This window comes from Odontesthes bonariensis, chromosome 7 (assembly GCF_027942865.1).
Source record: "Odontesthes bonariensis isolate fOdoBon6 chromosome 7, fOdoBon6.hap1, whole genome shotgun sequence".
In the NCBI taxonomy this organism is placed as follows: domain Eukaryota; kingdom Metazoa; phylum Chordata; class Actinopteri; order Atheriniformes; family Atherinopsidae; genus Odontesthes; species Odontesthes bonariensis.
In genome coordinates this window covers 32,924,245-32,938,931 of record NC_134512.1, presented here as the reverse complement: position 1 = coordinate 32,938,931, position 14,687 = coordinate 32,924,245, and the positions used below count along the sequence as shown (strand labels likewise).

Genomic DNA, 14,687 nt, shown 5'->3' with positions numbered 1-14,687 from the left:
CCTGCGTGAGGCCGTGGTGATACAGAAAGTCTGCAGAGCTAATCGATGTTAGTTAGGGATTCTCTCTGACCAATCAGAGCTCTGTATCAGCTCAACTAGCTCGGAGCCTCGTGCTGAGACAGCAAAACAAAACATTCATGAGTTTAATCAAGTGGTGTACAATGAAACTGTAATCTCTGATGAGATGTTTTCAACTTCTCAGCACTTTGTTTTATCCAATTTCTATAAACTTTTCTAAGGGTTCAGAAATCCTTTAAAATGGACCGATGCAGCTTCTGTACTTCTTACAATACAACATATGTTAATGTACAGAGTGAATATGTGTGTGTTATAAATATTTGATATCTGACCAAATCACTGCTCCACACAAACATGAATATGCTCTCAAGTTTGGAAGTTTTCTAAACTGCAAAACAAATTTAATTTGTAATTTGTTAATTTGTTTGAACCATGAACAATAAACACAAACACACAATGTATCCAACATGCAGATTAACTGCATTGATATGCTGATGTACCACGGCCTGTGTACAGAGTGAGAGTCAGTGTCTTACCAGTATTTACAACTATATTGATTGGAAACAAACACATTGCAGTCAAGTGAACAAATAAGTCAGGGACTGTCTTACCCTCCTTTGTGCAGATCAGCAGATGGAGGCCTCTTACTCGCGGTCCCATCCTGGTGGACCTTCTTATCTAGCGACAGTGACAGTGGAGCATCTCGCACAGGCAGCCCTAACACCAGCGTCTCCTTGGTAACAGAGACGGCCTCATCACCGGTTCGACCCATGTGCTTCTTGGCGTAGTCGAAGCCCTGGACAGGCTGGCAGGAAGTAAGAGTACACAACACGGGTCACTAACGTGGGTCGGTTATAACTAAATTAATCGATTTATGGAAGCTGCATCAGACTTTTAATTGCTAATTCTCAGCAAAACAATTGGGAAAAGCCTTTGTTTTGCCTTTTTAATTGATTGACGTGTTGGCTGATGGGCCCAAAGCAAACAGAAACATCAAAACAAGCGGCTGACGTACACAAAGCACATGCAAAGACCTCAGACTGAAAATACAGCAGTCATGTTTTACTGCATCATTTTCCATTTTTCCATTTCACAGGCCAATGAATTATCGATAAATCCATATATAAAAAGCAACGTCATTATAATTTAGAAACCAAAATGCAAGCATACACAATGATGAATAGTTTAAACAACGATGTGGCTAACTCACGCTTGGTTGGAGTTTTAGAATAGTATGGATTCAACAGAATGATTGATCAATCAAAGCACAGCCAAGCAAAGCAAAGCAAAGCACTCCCATTCGGTGAAAAGTTCTCATTTAATAAACATGCTTAAGTACAAAACCCTAAATTATTAAACCATAAATAAGTTATAATTAACACACATTTACATTAATGCATGTAAAAAAAATACCCTGCTATTTAGGGAATTTAGGGAATTCCTTTATGCCAAACACACAGAAATAATGGAAAGTTAACTTAATTTTCTCTTTTTTCTGCCTTGGTGAGGAGAATCTGGCCTTCTTTATCATGGTATGAAAGAGTATGACTAGATCAAATCTATCACAAAGATTTAACTGACAATACTATCATTATTAAACTTTTGGTAACCTTGATTTAATTTCAATACATTTTGGAGATAACGCATCTTTACTTTAAACTCTTTTAATCGCCGAAATAAGGACTGCTTATTTGTCATTGAGTGGGTTACTGTTGAAGATACGGTATCAATTCTGAGAGGATTTCTTCTTAAAACTCTGCTATGTGAAGTAAGTTGGGCCCTTAGCTTGAGTCAGGAGAAAGTCTCAATGCAGTGGAAGACATCTCCACCATCTGTCCTCAGTGATGACAGACCAGTTGCCCTGATACTCCATATCATGAAAGTCCTGGGGATACTGTTTTTGGCTCACCTGAGTAAGCAAGTGAACACCGTTCAAGACCCACTGGGTCAGGCTGGCGCTGTAGATGCCATCATCTACCTGCTTCAGCTAGCCCACTCTCATCTTTACAAAGCAGGCAGCACAATGGGGATCACGTTCTTTGATTTTTCCATTATTTTTAATACATTTTAACCAGAAAATAAAGGTGAATACCTCCACCACTGCCCCTAAATGATGGACTACCTGTCCTATCATCTCAAGAAATACTCAGATGACTCTGTTGGGTGAATCAGGGATGAACAGGAGGATTAATACAGGGAACTGGTCATTGAGTTTGTAACACGGTGCGGGAACAATCACCTCATCTTAAACACAAACTAAACAAAAGAGATGACTGTGGACTTTAAGAGGACCAGGAGTAACCCAAAGGCAAGGCAAGGCAAGGCATCTTTATTTATATATCGCATTTCATACCACAGGCAACTCAATGTGCTTTACATAAAGACAAGGCATTTAAAAGAACAGCATAAAGCAGCATAAAAACAAGCAATTTAAAGAGAAAAAAAAATAGAATAAAAATTAAAGCAATCAAAGAAGAGGGGAAAAAGAAATATATAAACTCAACCATAAGCACACGGAAAGAGAAATGTTTTTAACCTGGATTTAAAAGTGCTTACAGTTGGGGCTGATTTCAGTTCTGCTGGTAGTTTGTTCCAGTTGTGTGCAGCATAACAGCTAAAAGCTGCTTCACCGGGTCCAGTTTGTACTCTGGGCTCCACTATCTGACCTGAGTCAGTAGATCTCAGAGCTCTACTGGGTTTATACTCTGCTAGCATGTCATTCATGTATTCTGGACCTAAACCATTCCGTGATTTGTAGACGAGTAGCAGAACTTTAAAATCTATTTTGTATCTGACCGGGAGCCAATGTAAAGACTTGAGAACTGGGGTGATGTGATCTGATCTCTTTGTTCTGGTTAAAACTCGGGCTGCAGCGTTCTGAATGAGCTGCAGCTGTTTGAGACTCTTTTGGGGGAGTCCAGTCAGAAGACCGTTACAGTAGTCAAGTCTGCTGGAGATGAAAGCATGAATCAGCTTCTCCTGATCTGTTTGGGACATGAAACCCTTAATTCTGGATATGTTCTTAAGTTGATAAAAGGCTGATTTGGTGACTGATTTGATATAATTGTTGAAGGTCAGGTCTGAGTCTATCAGCACGCCGAGGTTCCGGACTTGGTCTTTAGTTTCTAGAGACTGTGACTCAAGATGTTTACTGACAGCAAACCTCTTCTCTTTGTTGCCAAACACAATGACCTCAGTTTTTTCTTGATTTAACTGAAGGAAAGTTTGGTTCATCCACTTTTTGACTTGCTCTAAGCAGTCGCACAATGACTCTATAGGACTGCAGTCATCTGGAGACAGTGCGAGATTTATCTGTGTGTCATCTGCATAGCCGTGGTAGTTGACTTTAGAGTTCTTCAGAATTTGACCCAGAGGCAGCATGTATAGAGTGAACAGAAGGGGTCCAAGAACTGACCCAAACACCATTTTCATTCCGGGGGAAGAGGTGAAGGTGGTTGAGGAATACAGAAACCTGGGTGCTGGTGGAAATGAAACGCCAAGAAAGAGCAGTACATATTCTTGAGGAAGCTATGGTTATTCAGTATTTGCACCAATATGCTGCATATCTTTTATAAGTCTGCGGTGGAGAGGGGAAACTGCTCGGGGTGGCAACATCAGAGCCAGAGACTCAAAGAAAACTGAAAATAATGATAAAGAAGGCTGGCCCTGTGCTCGACACTACTCTGGAATCTCTGGAGCTGACTAAATATAATGGACAATACTGTTCACCCACTACACGACAAAGTGACTAAACAACGGAGTGTGTTCAGTCAGAGGCTTCTTCGGCTCAGATGCAACACAGAACAGTACAAAGGTCCTTCTTGCCTGCAGCCACAACTGACTGTTTCCTAATAACTTATCAATATTATCTATTTATCATAATATTTTTCAGTAACAATAAATTATTGTTGAGCTCAGTTCAGTTCAATTCAATCATTCAACAGCTAGTGTTTTAATTGGTTAATATTTGTTCAAGGTTAGTCAAAGCTAAACCCAAACCCTGTTGTCCAAATACATTTTAGATCTCTCGTATATGTGAATAAACATATTTCGTAGAATCATGAATGTTTAGACTTTAAGCCTCGAATGCGGTTTACGCTGCTTGAAGTAACTGATAAATAAACTACTTTAAACCCCACATTTACATCCAGAAAATGCATTAAGCCCAATAAAGCCTTAATCAGATGGAGAATAAAATTGTTGTGACAGTTGAGATTCTCGTTCCAGCTGTAGGACTGAACAGCCTGACACCGTTGCACAGATGTCAGAGAGCCAAACAGCGAACATGACATGGTCTCCTGACTATCAAAGAAAAAACTCCACATTAATGTTGCTTAATTCAGATAAAAGTAATTGGATGGACGCCCCTCTCTGAATCTGTTATTATCAGGCGCCAAACAGCAGAGCTCGCATAATGAAAAGTTGAAAAATAAATAAATAATTAGGCTTAGCAGCACCTTTGAAGTCAGAGGTTTCGGCATAAAGAGACTGAACATTAAAAACACTGCGGAGGGAGCATGTTAAGAAAGCCGCCGCACGTTCTTTGTATTACTAAACGCCTTTCAGTCTAAGGAATAGAGAAAAAGCGCAAAAGAAGGGGAGGAAGACCAGCTTTGGGTTACGCAACAAAGCAGATGAAACCCTGATTTTTTTTTCCTCGCCTCTTCTATTTTGAGCGACTCCTAAATAGGACGCCTAATGCACTTGATGATGCATGCTAAATTCAGAGTGCATGTGAGGATAGGCTCGGCGGTGTGGGCATCCGGCTGATGGCGTTGTTAATAATTTATCGGTCATACACACCGTTGTGCCATCAGATAGCTCTAAAACACGTGGCTGCGGCCACGGATGAGTCTCGTGGAAAGTGATACAAGCTCGTGTAAGCAAACACACATTACAGAGAGAGGCTTAGGCTGTCCCAGCACGCCATGAGTGGATGGACTGAGTGCGAGCGCCGGCACGAACATTCTACCAACTGAAGCGATCCATGCCGACAGTTGTGGCGCTTCCGTGTGAACAATGCATGGAGAGTGCAAAGGTTTCTTTGCCTGTGGCTTCCTGCTGTTCTCTCAGGTTGAGAGGGGCGGTGATATGTGCGTCTTTTCGGACAAACGAAGAGGCGGCACGCAAGAGAGGAGAGAAGCTGAAGATTAAATGAGCTGCTCCAAATATATCCTTCCACTAATATGCATATGGATCATAGTAGAAAACATTTGTCATTTACTGACGGGTAATGGCCGTCATCTGTGAAAATCATATGGATTCCCAGAAATGTCAAGGCCAAGAGGTGCAACCTTGAAAAAGTTCACCTGACATTTCACGACTCGTATTTCGCCGCCCTTGCTCCCAATCTGTCTTCATCTCTCTGTTCTTTTCTCATATGCGCTTCCTTCTTCTTTTAATTGTCTGTTCTTTCTTTCTAATTTCCCCACTCTCTTTCCGCCACCATCCCTCCCCCGTCTTCCCCGTGTCCCACCGACAGCGTGTTGATTTAACAAATGGCCGTCTTTCATCTTGTCTGTGCGGCCCTGTTTAATGAAGACTTTGGCTCCAGACAGAGTTTGTGGTACGGTGGGAGCCTCAGATTGGTCTGTCAGAGATGAATGGTGGTTTTCTCCACATCCATTTAGAACGCTGACAGAAGGCGGGAGAAAGTGAAAGGAGAGGATGACAGCAAACGTGGGGTCCCACCAATTCTTTCACAAAATGCTGTTTGAAGTAACTCCGAGCATGACCCCACTGCACCACCAAATTATCTCTCCTTTCACTACAAAACAGAAGCTTTTCCTCTTGTCTAATTTTAGCTTGTAGCATTGGCCAACAGCAGCTTGATGAGGTGCAGCAGATGGATAAGACGTGCTTTATTCCCCCTACAGCCATATTGATTTAAATTCAGCCACAGCAGCAGTGTGGATGGAGCCACAGAGTTCCATGGGAACAAAGAAAATTGAGGTACATTTGAAAAGAAAGAATCGGGTGCCGAGCTACATTGGTTAGATAAACTCCTCCTGGGGTGAGTTAAAGAATGATGCAGCAAAATGCAAACACCTTCAGTCATTTAACTGGCAGCTGCTGCATCGAACGTGCACTGAGCACCTTACAAATGAAAAAATGGATTTCTTATTCTTTTGCTGATTTCACTTCTATTGTATTCCGCACAAGAGCTGGCTCTCTGAGGCTTTAACGCCTATCCAATGCAGCACAAAGGGAGGAAAAGCCATTTCAAAGAATGTTCCGGCTGCACAGCAGAGTGATGAAGTGAGCCGGATGCTGCAGAACACTCCTTAATGCCTAAACACACATGAAGACCTAATATAAACCAAAGTATTGATCAGCAGCTGTCGTTTCTTCTGCATGGTGGAGCTAAAAGGGACGGGAGCCCTTTGCACTCACATGTAAACACATGCTATGCACAAATACTTGAGGTAGATCAACCTGATGGAGTCTATTATTATATATATATATATATATATATATATATATATATATATATATATATATATACATACATATATATACATATACATATATGTATATATATTACTTATTATAAGTTGGCACAATACAAAAAGCTGTACTGAATTGTACTATAATTGGATTTAACTGGACAGCTGAAAAATGCTTGCTTTCTCTATAAAGTACATCGAGTTCACATTTGTTGGGAACTTTTTATAAATAAACTGAAATGAAATGAAATTCATATAAATTTTCAAAACCAGCGTGACTAAATGCAAAGAGACAGATGATGTAAGGAGGAGGTCTGGCTCTCAGCCTGGTGTAAATGCAACTCTGCCTCCACCTTACAGCATGACCCTGTAAGCCGTACACCTTTTATTCGAGTTTTCACTTGACAAATCATCTCCAAATTTAATCTGATTCAGAACTGGAGGGAAAATGTTTACAATCAAGGTTTAAGATCAATTTCATTCATATTACTCGACCACCAGTTGTTGAAGGGAATTCTGTGCATATTCCCTTTAATGTAATCACAAAAATCCAAGTATATGGGACAGAATAGGATAGAATGATACTTTATTCATCCCAAAAAGAAAATAGATTATTTGTATAAAAGTGAATTAGGTGAAACATTGAAATTTGATTTAAAAAATAATGCTTTTTGCATTATTTACAGACAAAAACCATCATCAAGCCAGAGTCTACAACATTTGCTGATGGAGTGGTTAAATGGTTGATGAGTCAGTTTTGGATTAGTCTGGTCATTTCACTTGTTTCTAGCTCTACAGCCTCAGATTACTTCTGCAGGCAGGGTTTAAGCCCACCTGCAGATGGAAGGGTCACACAGGGTCACCTGATGTTAATCTTTTGATGAAGCTCTATTCCAGGATGATAGAGTCCCGAACCACAGGGCAAGATAACCTTACGCACCGGATGGATTGTCTCATAGAACCCTTTGGGAAGTCTCCATGTATGTTTTGGGCAGCCATCAGTCAGGACTTGCACACGACTCTACAACCAGTGAAGGTACACGGCGCTCCAGATAACCACTTTTCTATCACCGTCATGAACAAACTTCAACCAGTCGAACAGCCAATCAGTGCAAAGGAGCTGGTTCACCCAGAGTCCAGCCGTCACTTTCAGCATGAGATGCAGATTAGGCTGAGTTTTGGGGATTTGGTCAGAAACAGATGGAGTCTGCCCAGAATGGTTTTGTGTTTTCTTTTTTGGGGGGGGGTGAGCATGAAAATCATGTAAATCATGTATGTACGCTATGACCTAACTAAACACCTTTGGGAGATTTTGATTCAAAGTGTTGGAGAGCGGTTAGCTATCATAATCCAAACACAAACACCTAATTCAGTCTCCAACAGAGTTCCACACACTTATGACTGAGCTAATGCTGACAGCGTGCGGTCTGACCCAGTATGTTGCTTTTTTCCCTTAAATTTTCAACAGTGTGCACGACTTTGATGTGTGAAAGTACAAGAGCTCCCTTTCAAGGTATCAAAAGAAGGTATCAGCTATAAAAAATAAAAAAAAAGACCACAGCATGGGGTCACATCTTTCAGTGAAGGTTATAAGGCTGTTCTACATCCAGCAAACATCATGAACAGGGTGTGTGTGTGGTCAGAGGTGTTTTCATTTTTTCATCTGCAACCATAGAGAATACCAAATAAACCGTATAAACTGCAACCATATAAGCTTTCTAAGAAGTTGAACGTGATGTAAATTATGTAAAAATCAACTTAGAAGGTCAGTCAAAAGCTAAATTAAAGAGAAAATACTCATACAATATGAATCAAGTCGAGAGGATATCATCAAGGACTAACTTTGGAGGATTCGTGCACAGAACAACAATTACAACAATCATTTGTCTCCAATGATGGAATTATCCTCCAGAAGGGACCATTCTGTCCAGTCTGGAAAAAATCTAAGTCTTACCAAGTATATCTGTCTCATTTCTAGTCAAAAAATCTCATTACACTTAATATCAGACACAACTGCCTAACAAGTGCTATTTCAGCCAGATATAGGGACTTGCTTGAAGACAATACATCTGGAATTTCTTGTTAAATGAAAAAGTCTTGAAAACATCTTCTTTTGAGTCACACATCATATGAAACAAGCATTTTTTTACATTTGAAGAGGTTTTTAAGCTAATTTCAAGATTACTTTTATCTCAAAAGTCCTAAATATCACATCTTATTTCAAGAAATCTAGACAAGCCGATTTTCACAAGTTCCATTGGCAGATTTATTTAGCTTATTTCAAGCAAAAATGTCTTGTATTTGCTGTTTTTTTACTTATTTTTGGAGGGGCATTTTTTCCAGTGTACGACAACAGACCTAGTTTAGGTTGAACTATGGACCGAGCTGCATCTCATCTTCTTCATATCTTCATTTCATTTTCTAATTATGTCGTATGTAACAACAAATCCGATAGCCTGGGCAGTAGATGTCAGTGGTCAATAATATACATGTTACCCCATGAGAAAGATATGTAGATGGGCTTAAATAATAATAATAAGAATGATGAATGAATGTATATGTTAATCTACTAGAAATGTTTGCAACACTGCTACAAGCAGTTTCCTTATGATAAATATTCATCTTATTTACTCACGTATACCAGCGCTGGAGTTGGCTGTGGACAAATCTGTGAACATGCATCCACTTATGAAACCTCATATTTGTGGACTCTTTTAATATTTGATGCAATTTCTCGTGGAATTCAACACTAGTAACATTCAATGTTAACAAATGGTTGTGAGAGCAAACAAACCTCGCAGCTGAAATTAATTTGAATGTTAATACGTGACTTTAAGGAGAGGCTAAACACAAACAGCAGGCACATACATTTTGTGCTCTGGAGTTACAGCAGCTCCATTACCCACCATAAAAATCCCGCCCACCATCTTTGCATCCATCCTTCCCTCGGCTCACTCTGCATCTCAAGGGTTTAGGCTGAGAAGGGCCGGACCAAAAATAACCCACAAATACAGTAGCTCACATCCTCCATCACAGCAACAACAACAATGGCACTGATGGCTTCTGCTTAGGATTTTATCTGCTGCCCATTGCTGCCCGGCTTTGAACCCATCATAATCTAATTTAGCTGTGAACCTCAAATTAAAAAGAATTAGGTTGGAGGTCTGTGTAGGGTTCCTGCTGAGCTACTGCGAGATGAGAGAGGAAGAAACCCTTACAAGCGTGAAAGGGAAATGCACTCGCAGAGAGGTCATGCAGGTTGATGACACAAGCTTGACTCGCTTTGTATAGATGCGACAAATGGAAATAGATTGCTTTGGTTTGCAGGTGTTGCAAATCCTTTTGTGTTTCATATTTACAGCCTTCCTCGAGTCTAACAGAACTGAGCTCATTTCCCTTTACAAGCTGGCCTCTCCTTGTTAATTCAGTCCATCGATTCAGACTTCAACAATTTCAATCTTAAGGAACTCACTTGTGAAATTTATACCCTCGTTTATGGTTCACGTCCTCATTGCCCCTTCCCTCTATTGATCTCCTAGTCAGTAACGACGGTGGAATAACTCATGTCCACAACACAGAAGCCGCATGCAAGAGTTTACCCAGCAACAGCCACATACAGCACATAGAGCAAAAGGCATCCATGGTGGAAGCGGTGCTCTCAGAAAGCAAAGCGGTAACTCATTCATTCATGAACCGACTCGGTTCTCTTATTAAATACCTGGTGGTGGTAACTGCCCTCTCTTCGATATGATGTCTAAACAGGGAGAGAGTCAGAGGAACAAGGTCATGGAGGGGCTCAAAAGATGAGAACAGACACAAAAGGAAAAAAAAAACTATTTTAAGCTTTTGGCCATCATTTTCTTTGGCGTTAATAACACTGCACACATCAAAGTCTGTCAACAGACAGTCTGAGACCTTAATACCACCCCTTTAAGAAAAGAATTAGCTCATTTTCCTGTCTGTGGTGCACCCAAAGTAAAGTGAGAGCTGTTCCAGAACCACATGCTTGAGTTCGGTCTCTTCTGAAAGCTAACACGATGCATTTTTACTGTGACGGCCACACCTGCAGCCACACAGTCGGTAACCCCACACACCAACACTTTTTCATTCTGAGTTTACATACACACGTTTATTGTAGCACAAATATATAGGTTGTTTATTTTCATTTGATGATATTAAAATCCATTAGTTCTATTTGTAGCGCGCACATTTAGTTAGCTTTTGTATGTTTAATTTAGTCAAATATTTAAGTTGTTGTGCTTTCTTTTGTTGGTGCTGTGGGGGAGTACCTTGGACTGGGCTGAACCAATGCACTCTGGCTGGCACACTCCAATCCCAGATTGATTGGGTGATACCACCTAGAGTTCCATGAGGGAAGACTATGGAGTCTTCATTTTAATTTTTGCATTAGTTCTCTTTGCTTTTGTGATTTGCTTATTTTGTTAACTTTGTTTAGTTATTAGTCATTTAAGTTGATTCTTAAGCTCACTGTGTTTAGTTACTTTTGTTAGTTAAAGTGATAGTTCGGAGTAGATTCACCCTAGGGTCATTTGAACCGTGACATCCAGCCAAGTAGCCCACCCGAAGTTTTTTTCGATCTTGGCTGAACATCAGCTGAGTTACTGAGTTATCCCGAATAGCTTAGAACAAGCGCTAATGGATCCTGGCAGTATCTCCAAAATTACCACACTAAAATCACATGCCATGACACCAAACTTCTACAGTAGTACAAATATGGTCTGTACTCACAAAACGATGCATTTGGAAGTTTGTACATAGTCCAGGAGTTTATTATCATCAACACAAGCCTAATAGCTTCTCTGCTGCTAAAGCTGCGTCGACGTCACTTCCTTGATCTGGGAGCTTCAAAGTAAGATGAGGGTTGATCTACTACTGTAGACAACAAAGTATATGCTATATTCTACATGATTTTTTATGAATTTTTATGTTGTAGAGTTTATTTTATCAATGGAGAAATTGAGCAGCCTTGGAGATACTGCCAGGTTCCATTAGCGCTTGTACTAAGCTATTCGGGATAACTCAGTAACTCAGCTGATGTTCAGCCAAGATCGGAAAAACTTCGGGTGGGCTACTTGGCTGGATGTCACGGTTCAAATGACCCTAGGGTGAATCTACTCCGAACTATCACTTTAAATTTGTGTAGATGTTTCCCTTCTTCCTCAGTGTGTCACTATGGTCTGATCAGCCAACATTTAAGTCCCCTTTGTTGGTTGTGTGTCAGGTCAGTTTTGTTTGCTTTTGAACCGTTAGCTTGAGGTTATGTTAAAACCTTGAATTTTGGCTTTGAGTTTAGTTTCTTCATTTGACCTCTTTTCAGGGCCCTGTAACTATTGTTTAAAGTTTGTTATTTTGGGGGAATAAACCCATTTTTCTTGAAAATCATTTCTGTGTCCTCGTGCTTGACCGGCTCGGTCCCTCACACTTAGCTCAAAGTTTTATTAAACTGGGTACGCAGGACCTTTGTCAATTAAAAAAAAACTCAGCTTTCCAATGGTACGTTGCACTGGCACCGACTCATACGCAGCACTCATGCGTGAAGTGAGATGTGTTGACGATCCAGCAGCACGTTTTCTCATGAGTTAAATGCCTCTTAGAGTTAGACAGTTGTGACATCTAATGTTTGATTTGCAGACAGCAACCAAGCGAATGCACTCGTGTGAATGCATCCATTTCAAGCGTGCAGGATAACTTTCTGTGTCAGACAAAAAAAAGCACCAACAGGAGATAAATTTCTCCCGCTAAGGTGATGAAAACAATCTAACCACTGGTCATATGCTCAAAGAGCAGAGTGTCTGATAGTCGATATCATGTTGTTTTTTTTGGATCTAATAAAGTACAATTTTTAGTAAAATGAAAGACAAAACTGTTTGAATTAAACCCACATTCAGCATTCATAAATCTAGTTTTATAAATAAAACGAATGTCGAAAGGTAACAATTTATCCAAGGCTGCCACACTGACATGGCTGCTGATAAAGCACAAATGTTTTGTTCATCGGCAGGCAGATAACCTCAAATACCGAGCAGATGGTGATTTACTTAAAACGATAATCATGCTCCACAATTCTGAATATTTCTGCTAATAGATCACACTATTTTTTACATTTCAGAACTTTAAAAAAATTCTTTTATCCATTTTTCCCCAACACCAAATCACGTGAAAAAAAAAACAGCAATTTCCAAGTCTGTCTCTTCATTTTGCTGCAGCTACCCGGCTTTGGCAAACTATTTCAGGCTGTGGATTAACAAACATAAGGTGAGTTACAACAGCAGCATGGACACTATATGTGGGATTAAGTAAAACTGAACTTAAGTGTGGTTTAAGTGAAAAGAAACGATAAAGGCTCAACTCAATTTCAAGGAATCTGACCAATAATCAACAAAATTCCAGGTATGCCCATATTATGTTTGACCTACAAATCATCCAACGTCGTTAAGCTGTTTCTGCTTCCATATCAAAGCTTACTTCTTGCCCTGTTGGACTTTGTTGGTTGTGGTGATGTCCCCAACATCTCAGTAATTACTTTAGTGACCACAGTGTTATCATAATCAATAGAACAACCATGATGTGGCACATGCTGTATTCAAACATGAGGGGTCCTGTAACGCTCATGTCCGTGACCTGCTGTGGTGAAAATATGTTGAAGTGATAGTTTCCGTGTTTTACCAGTGACCCAGTTATTCGAGTGACGTGTCTTTGGACTCTGGATCTGACTCAGTTAAGTTCAGCTGGTTCGCAGCCTGATATGTTCACATCTAACTTCTTCGCTTTTGGTTTTTGGACACAGAACAGAGTTCACTGCACGTTGCACCATTACAATCTCTGTCAGAAGCTCCATAAAAATGGAGCAATAATAGAAGACCAACGACTACACTTCTGCTCATAGAGTGATTAGCATTAGCAACGTTAGCATTTTATTTGATGCTGTCAGAGAAATATTCAGTGTTAGTTTCTTTCTTTCCAGAAAAACCTCGGTTGGTCTGTTTGATCTGATTAAAATCTAAGTGTGTGTGGCCCACAGACGAGCAGTTTGGTGAAACTGCTGCTAATCATGATATCAAATGAAAAATGAACGTTTGGATTATTATATAAAAATCAAGATTATTTTCAGAACAAATGAGGTTGGCAAGCTTATTGCTTGTTTACCACTTCACTGACTGCAATGACACAGGCAGCTGCTGCTCTGGCGTCACGTTCCGCACTGGGTCCAGGGCAACCATCTGACCTGATCACGCCATCTGGTAGCAATCTATTACAAACAGGCTCATTTGAAATGATTGATTTTCAGTTAACCTCAAATGAGCTGACGTTGAGCGAACACTGTTATAATGAAAGGGCCAACATTACCCTAAGGTTCCCTTCCGGTACAGTGAGCCCTGCCCATTTCTTTTCGGCCGATTGGTCTTTGCAGCATGCGTGATTAGCAACGACCACAGGCTGTTGGGTAGTGAGAAAACAAACGAGAAAGGCCGACAGAGATGGAATTAATCTCTCTGACCTGAAGGAACAGCTTGATTTCTCTTTGATGTGTCACTTACAACGTGGTTATGTAATCTTGTTGAAACCTTACTGAGGATTAAATCTCAGGGATTTAGTGAAGCTGTGACGTTCGAATATCTTAAGGTGACAGTAAGACAACTTCTAATTTATATCATTAAAATAGTTGGAGGAAGAAGAACAAGGAGGGATTCAAATATATGTGCAAAATATAGAACGATAAATAAAAACGAGACACTGTGATAAAGTTTTACAATCTTACCTTGGAGCGGGTTTTAAAGGACCTGAAGGCGCCGCTTTTGAAAATAACCCTGTTCCTCTTACACAGGATGAAGGCCACCATTCCAATCACCACTATCAATAAGAAGAGCGGCGTCAGGACAGCCATGATCCACAGGTTGCTGGGTGGTGTCTTTACCACAGCTGCACACACACAAAGACTTAACATAAGTATACACAAAAATAGTGCTGAGTGTGTGTCATCATATCTGAACTATAGACATCTTCGTACACACATTAAAGAAAAAAAACACTTTTCTATTGGTGTACCACAAGGATCTGTTTCAAGAACTTTAACAATTCATCTGTACAGAACTGAATAATCAAATAAATGCAGACAATGGTGATTTATGTACGTGCTATTTCTGAACAGTAAGCTGCATATCTACTAAAGGAACAATGGAGTAAATAGCAGATTCGATGACT

The 14,687-nt window shown here is 40.2% G+C and overlaps 1 protein-coding gene across 3 annotated transcripts in view; it reads right to left on the bottom strand.

Moving 5' to 3' along the window:
- Positions 1–14,687, bottom strand: part of kiaa1549la (KIAA1549-like a) — a 133,408-nt gene that overhangs the window by 40,161 nt on the left and 78,560 nt on the right. For 2 of the 3 annotated variants that reach the window (XM_075470600.1, XM_075470601.1), the window contains exons 11-14: positions 14,245–14,405; positions 13,833–13,922; positions 10,183–10,218; positions 630–823 (exon numbers count right to left, since the gene is read on the bottom strand). In XM_075470600.1, the coding sequence (XP_075326715.1) occupies positions 630–823; positions 10,183–10,218; positions 13,833–13,922; positions 14,245–14,405 (481 nt within the window). The remainder of the gene's footprint in view (positions 1–629; positions 824–10,182; positions 10,219–13,832; positions 13,923–14,244; positions 14,406–14,687) is intronic. The other variant, XM_075470602.1, reaches the window with a different exon arrangement.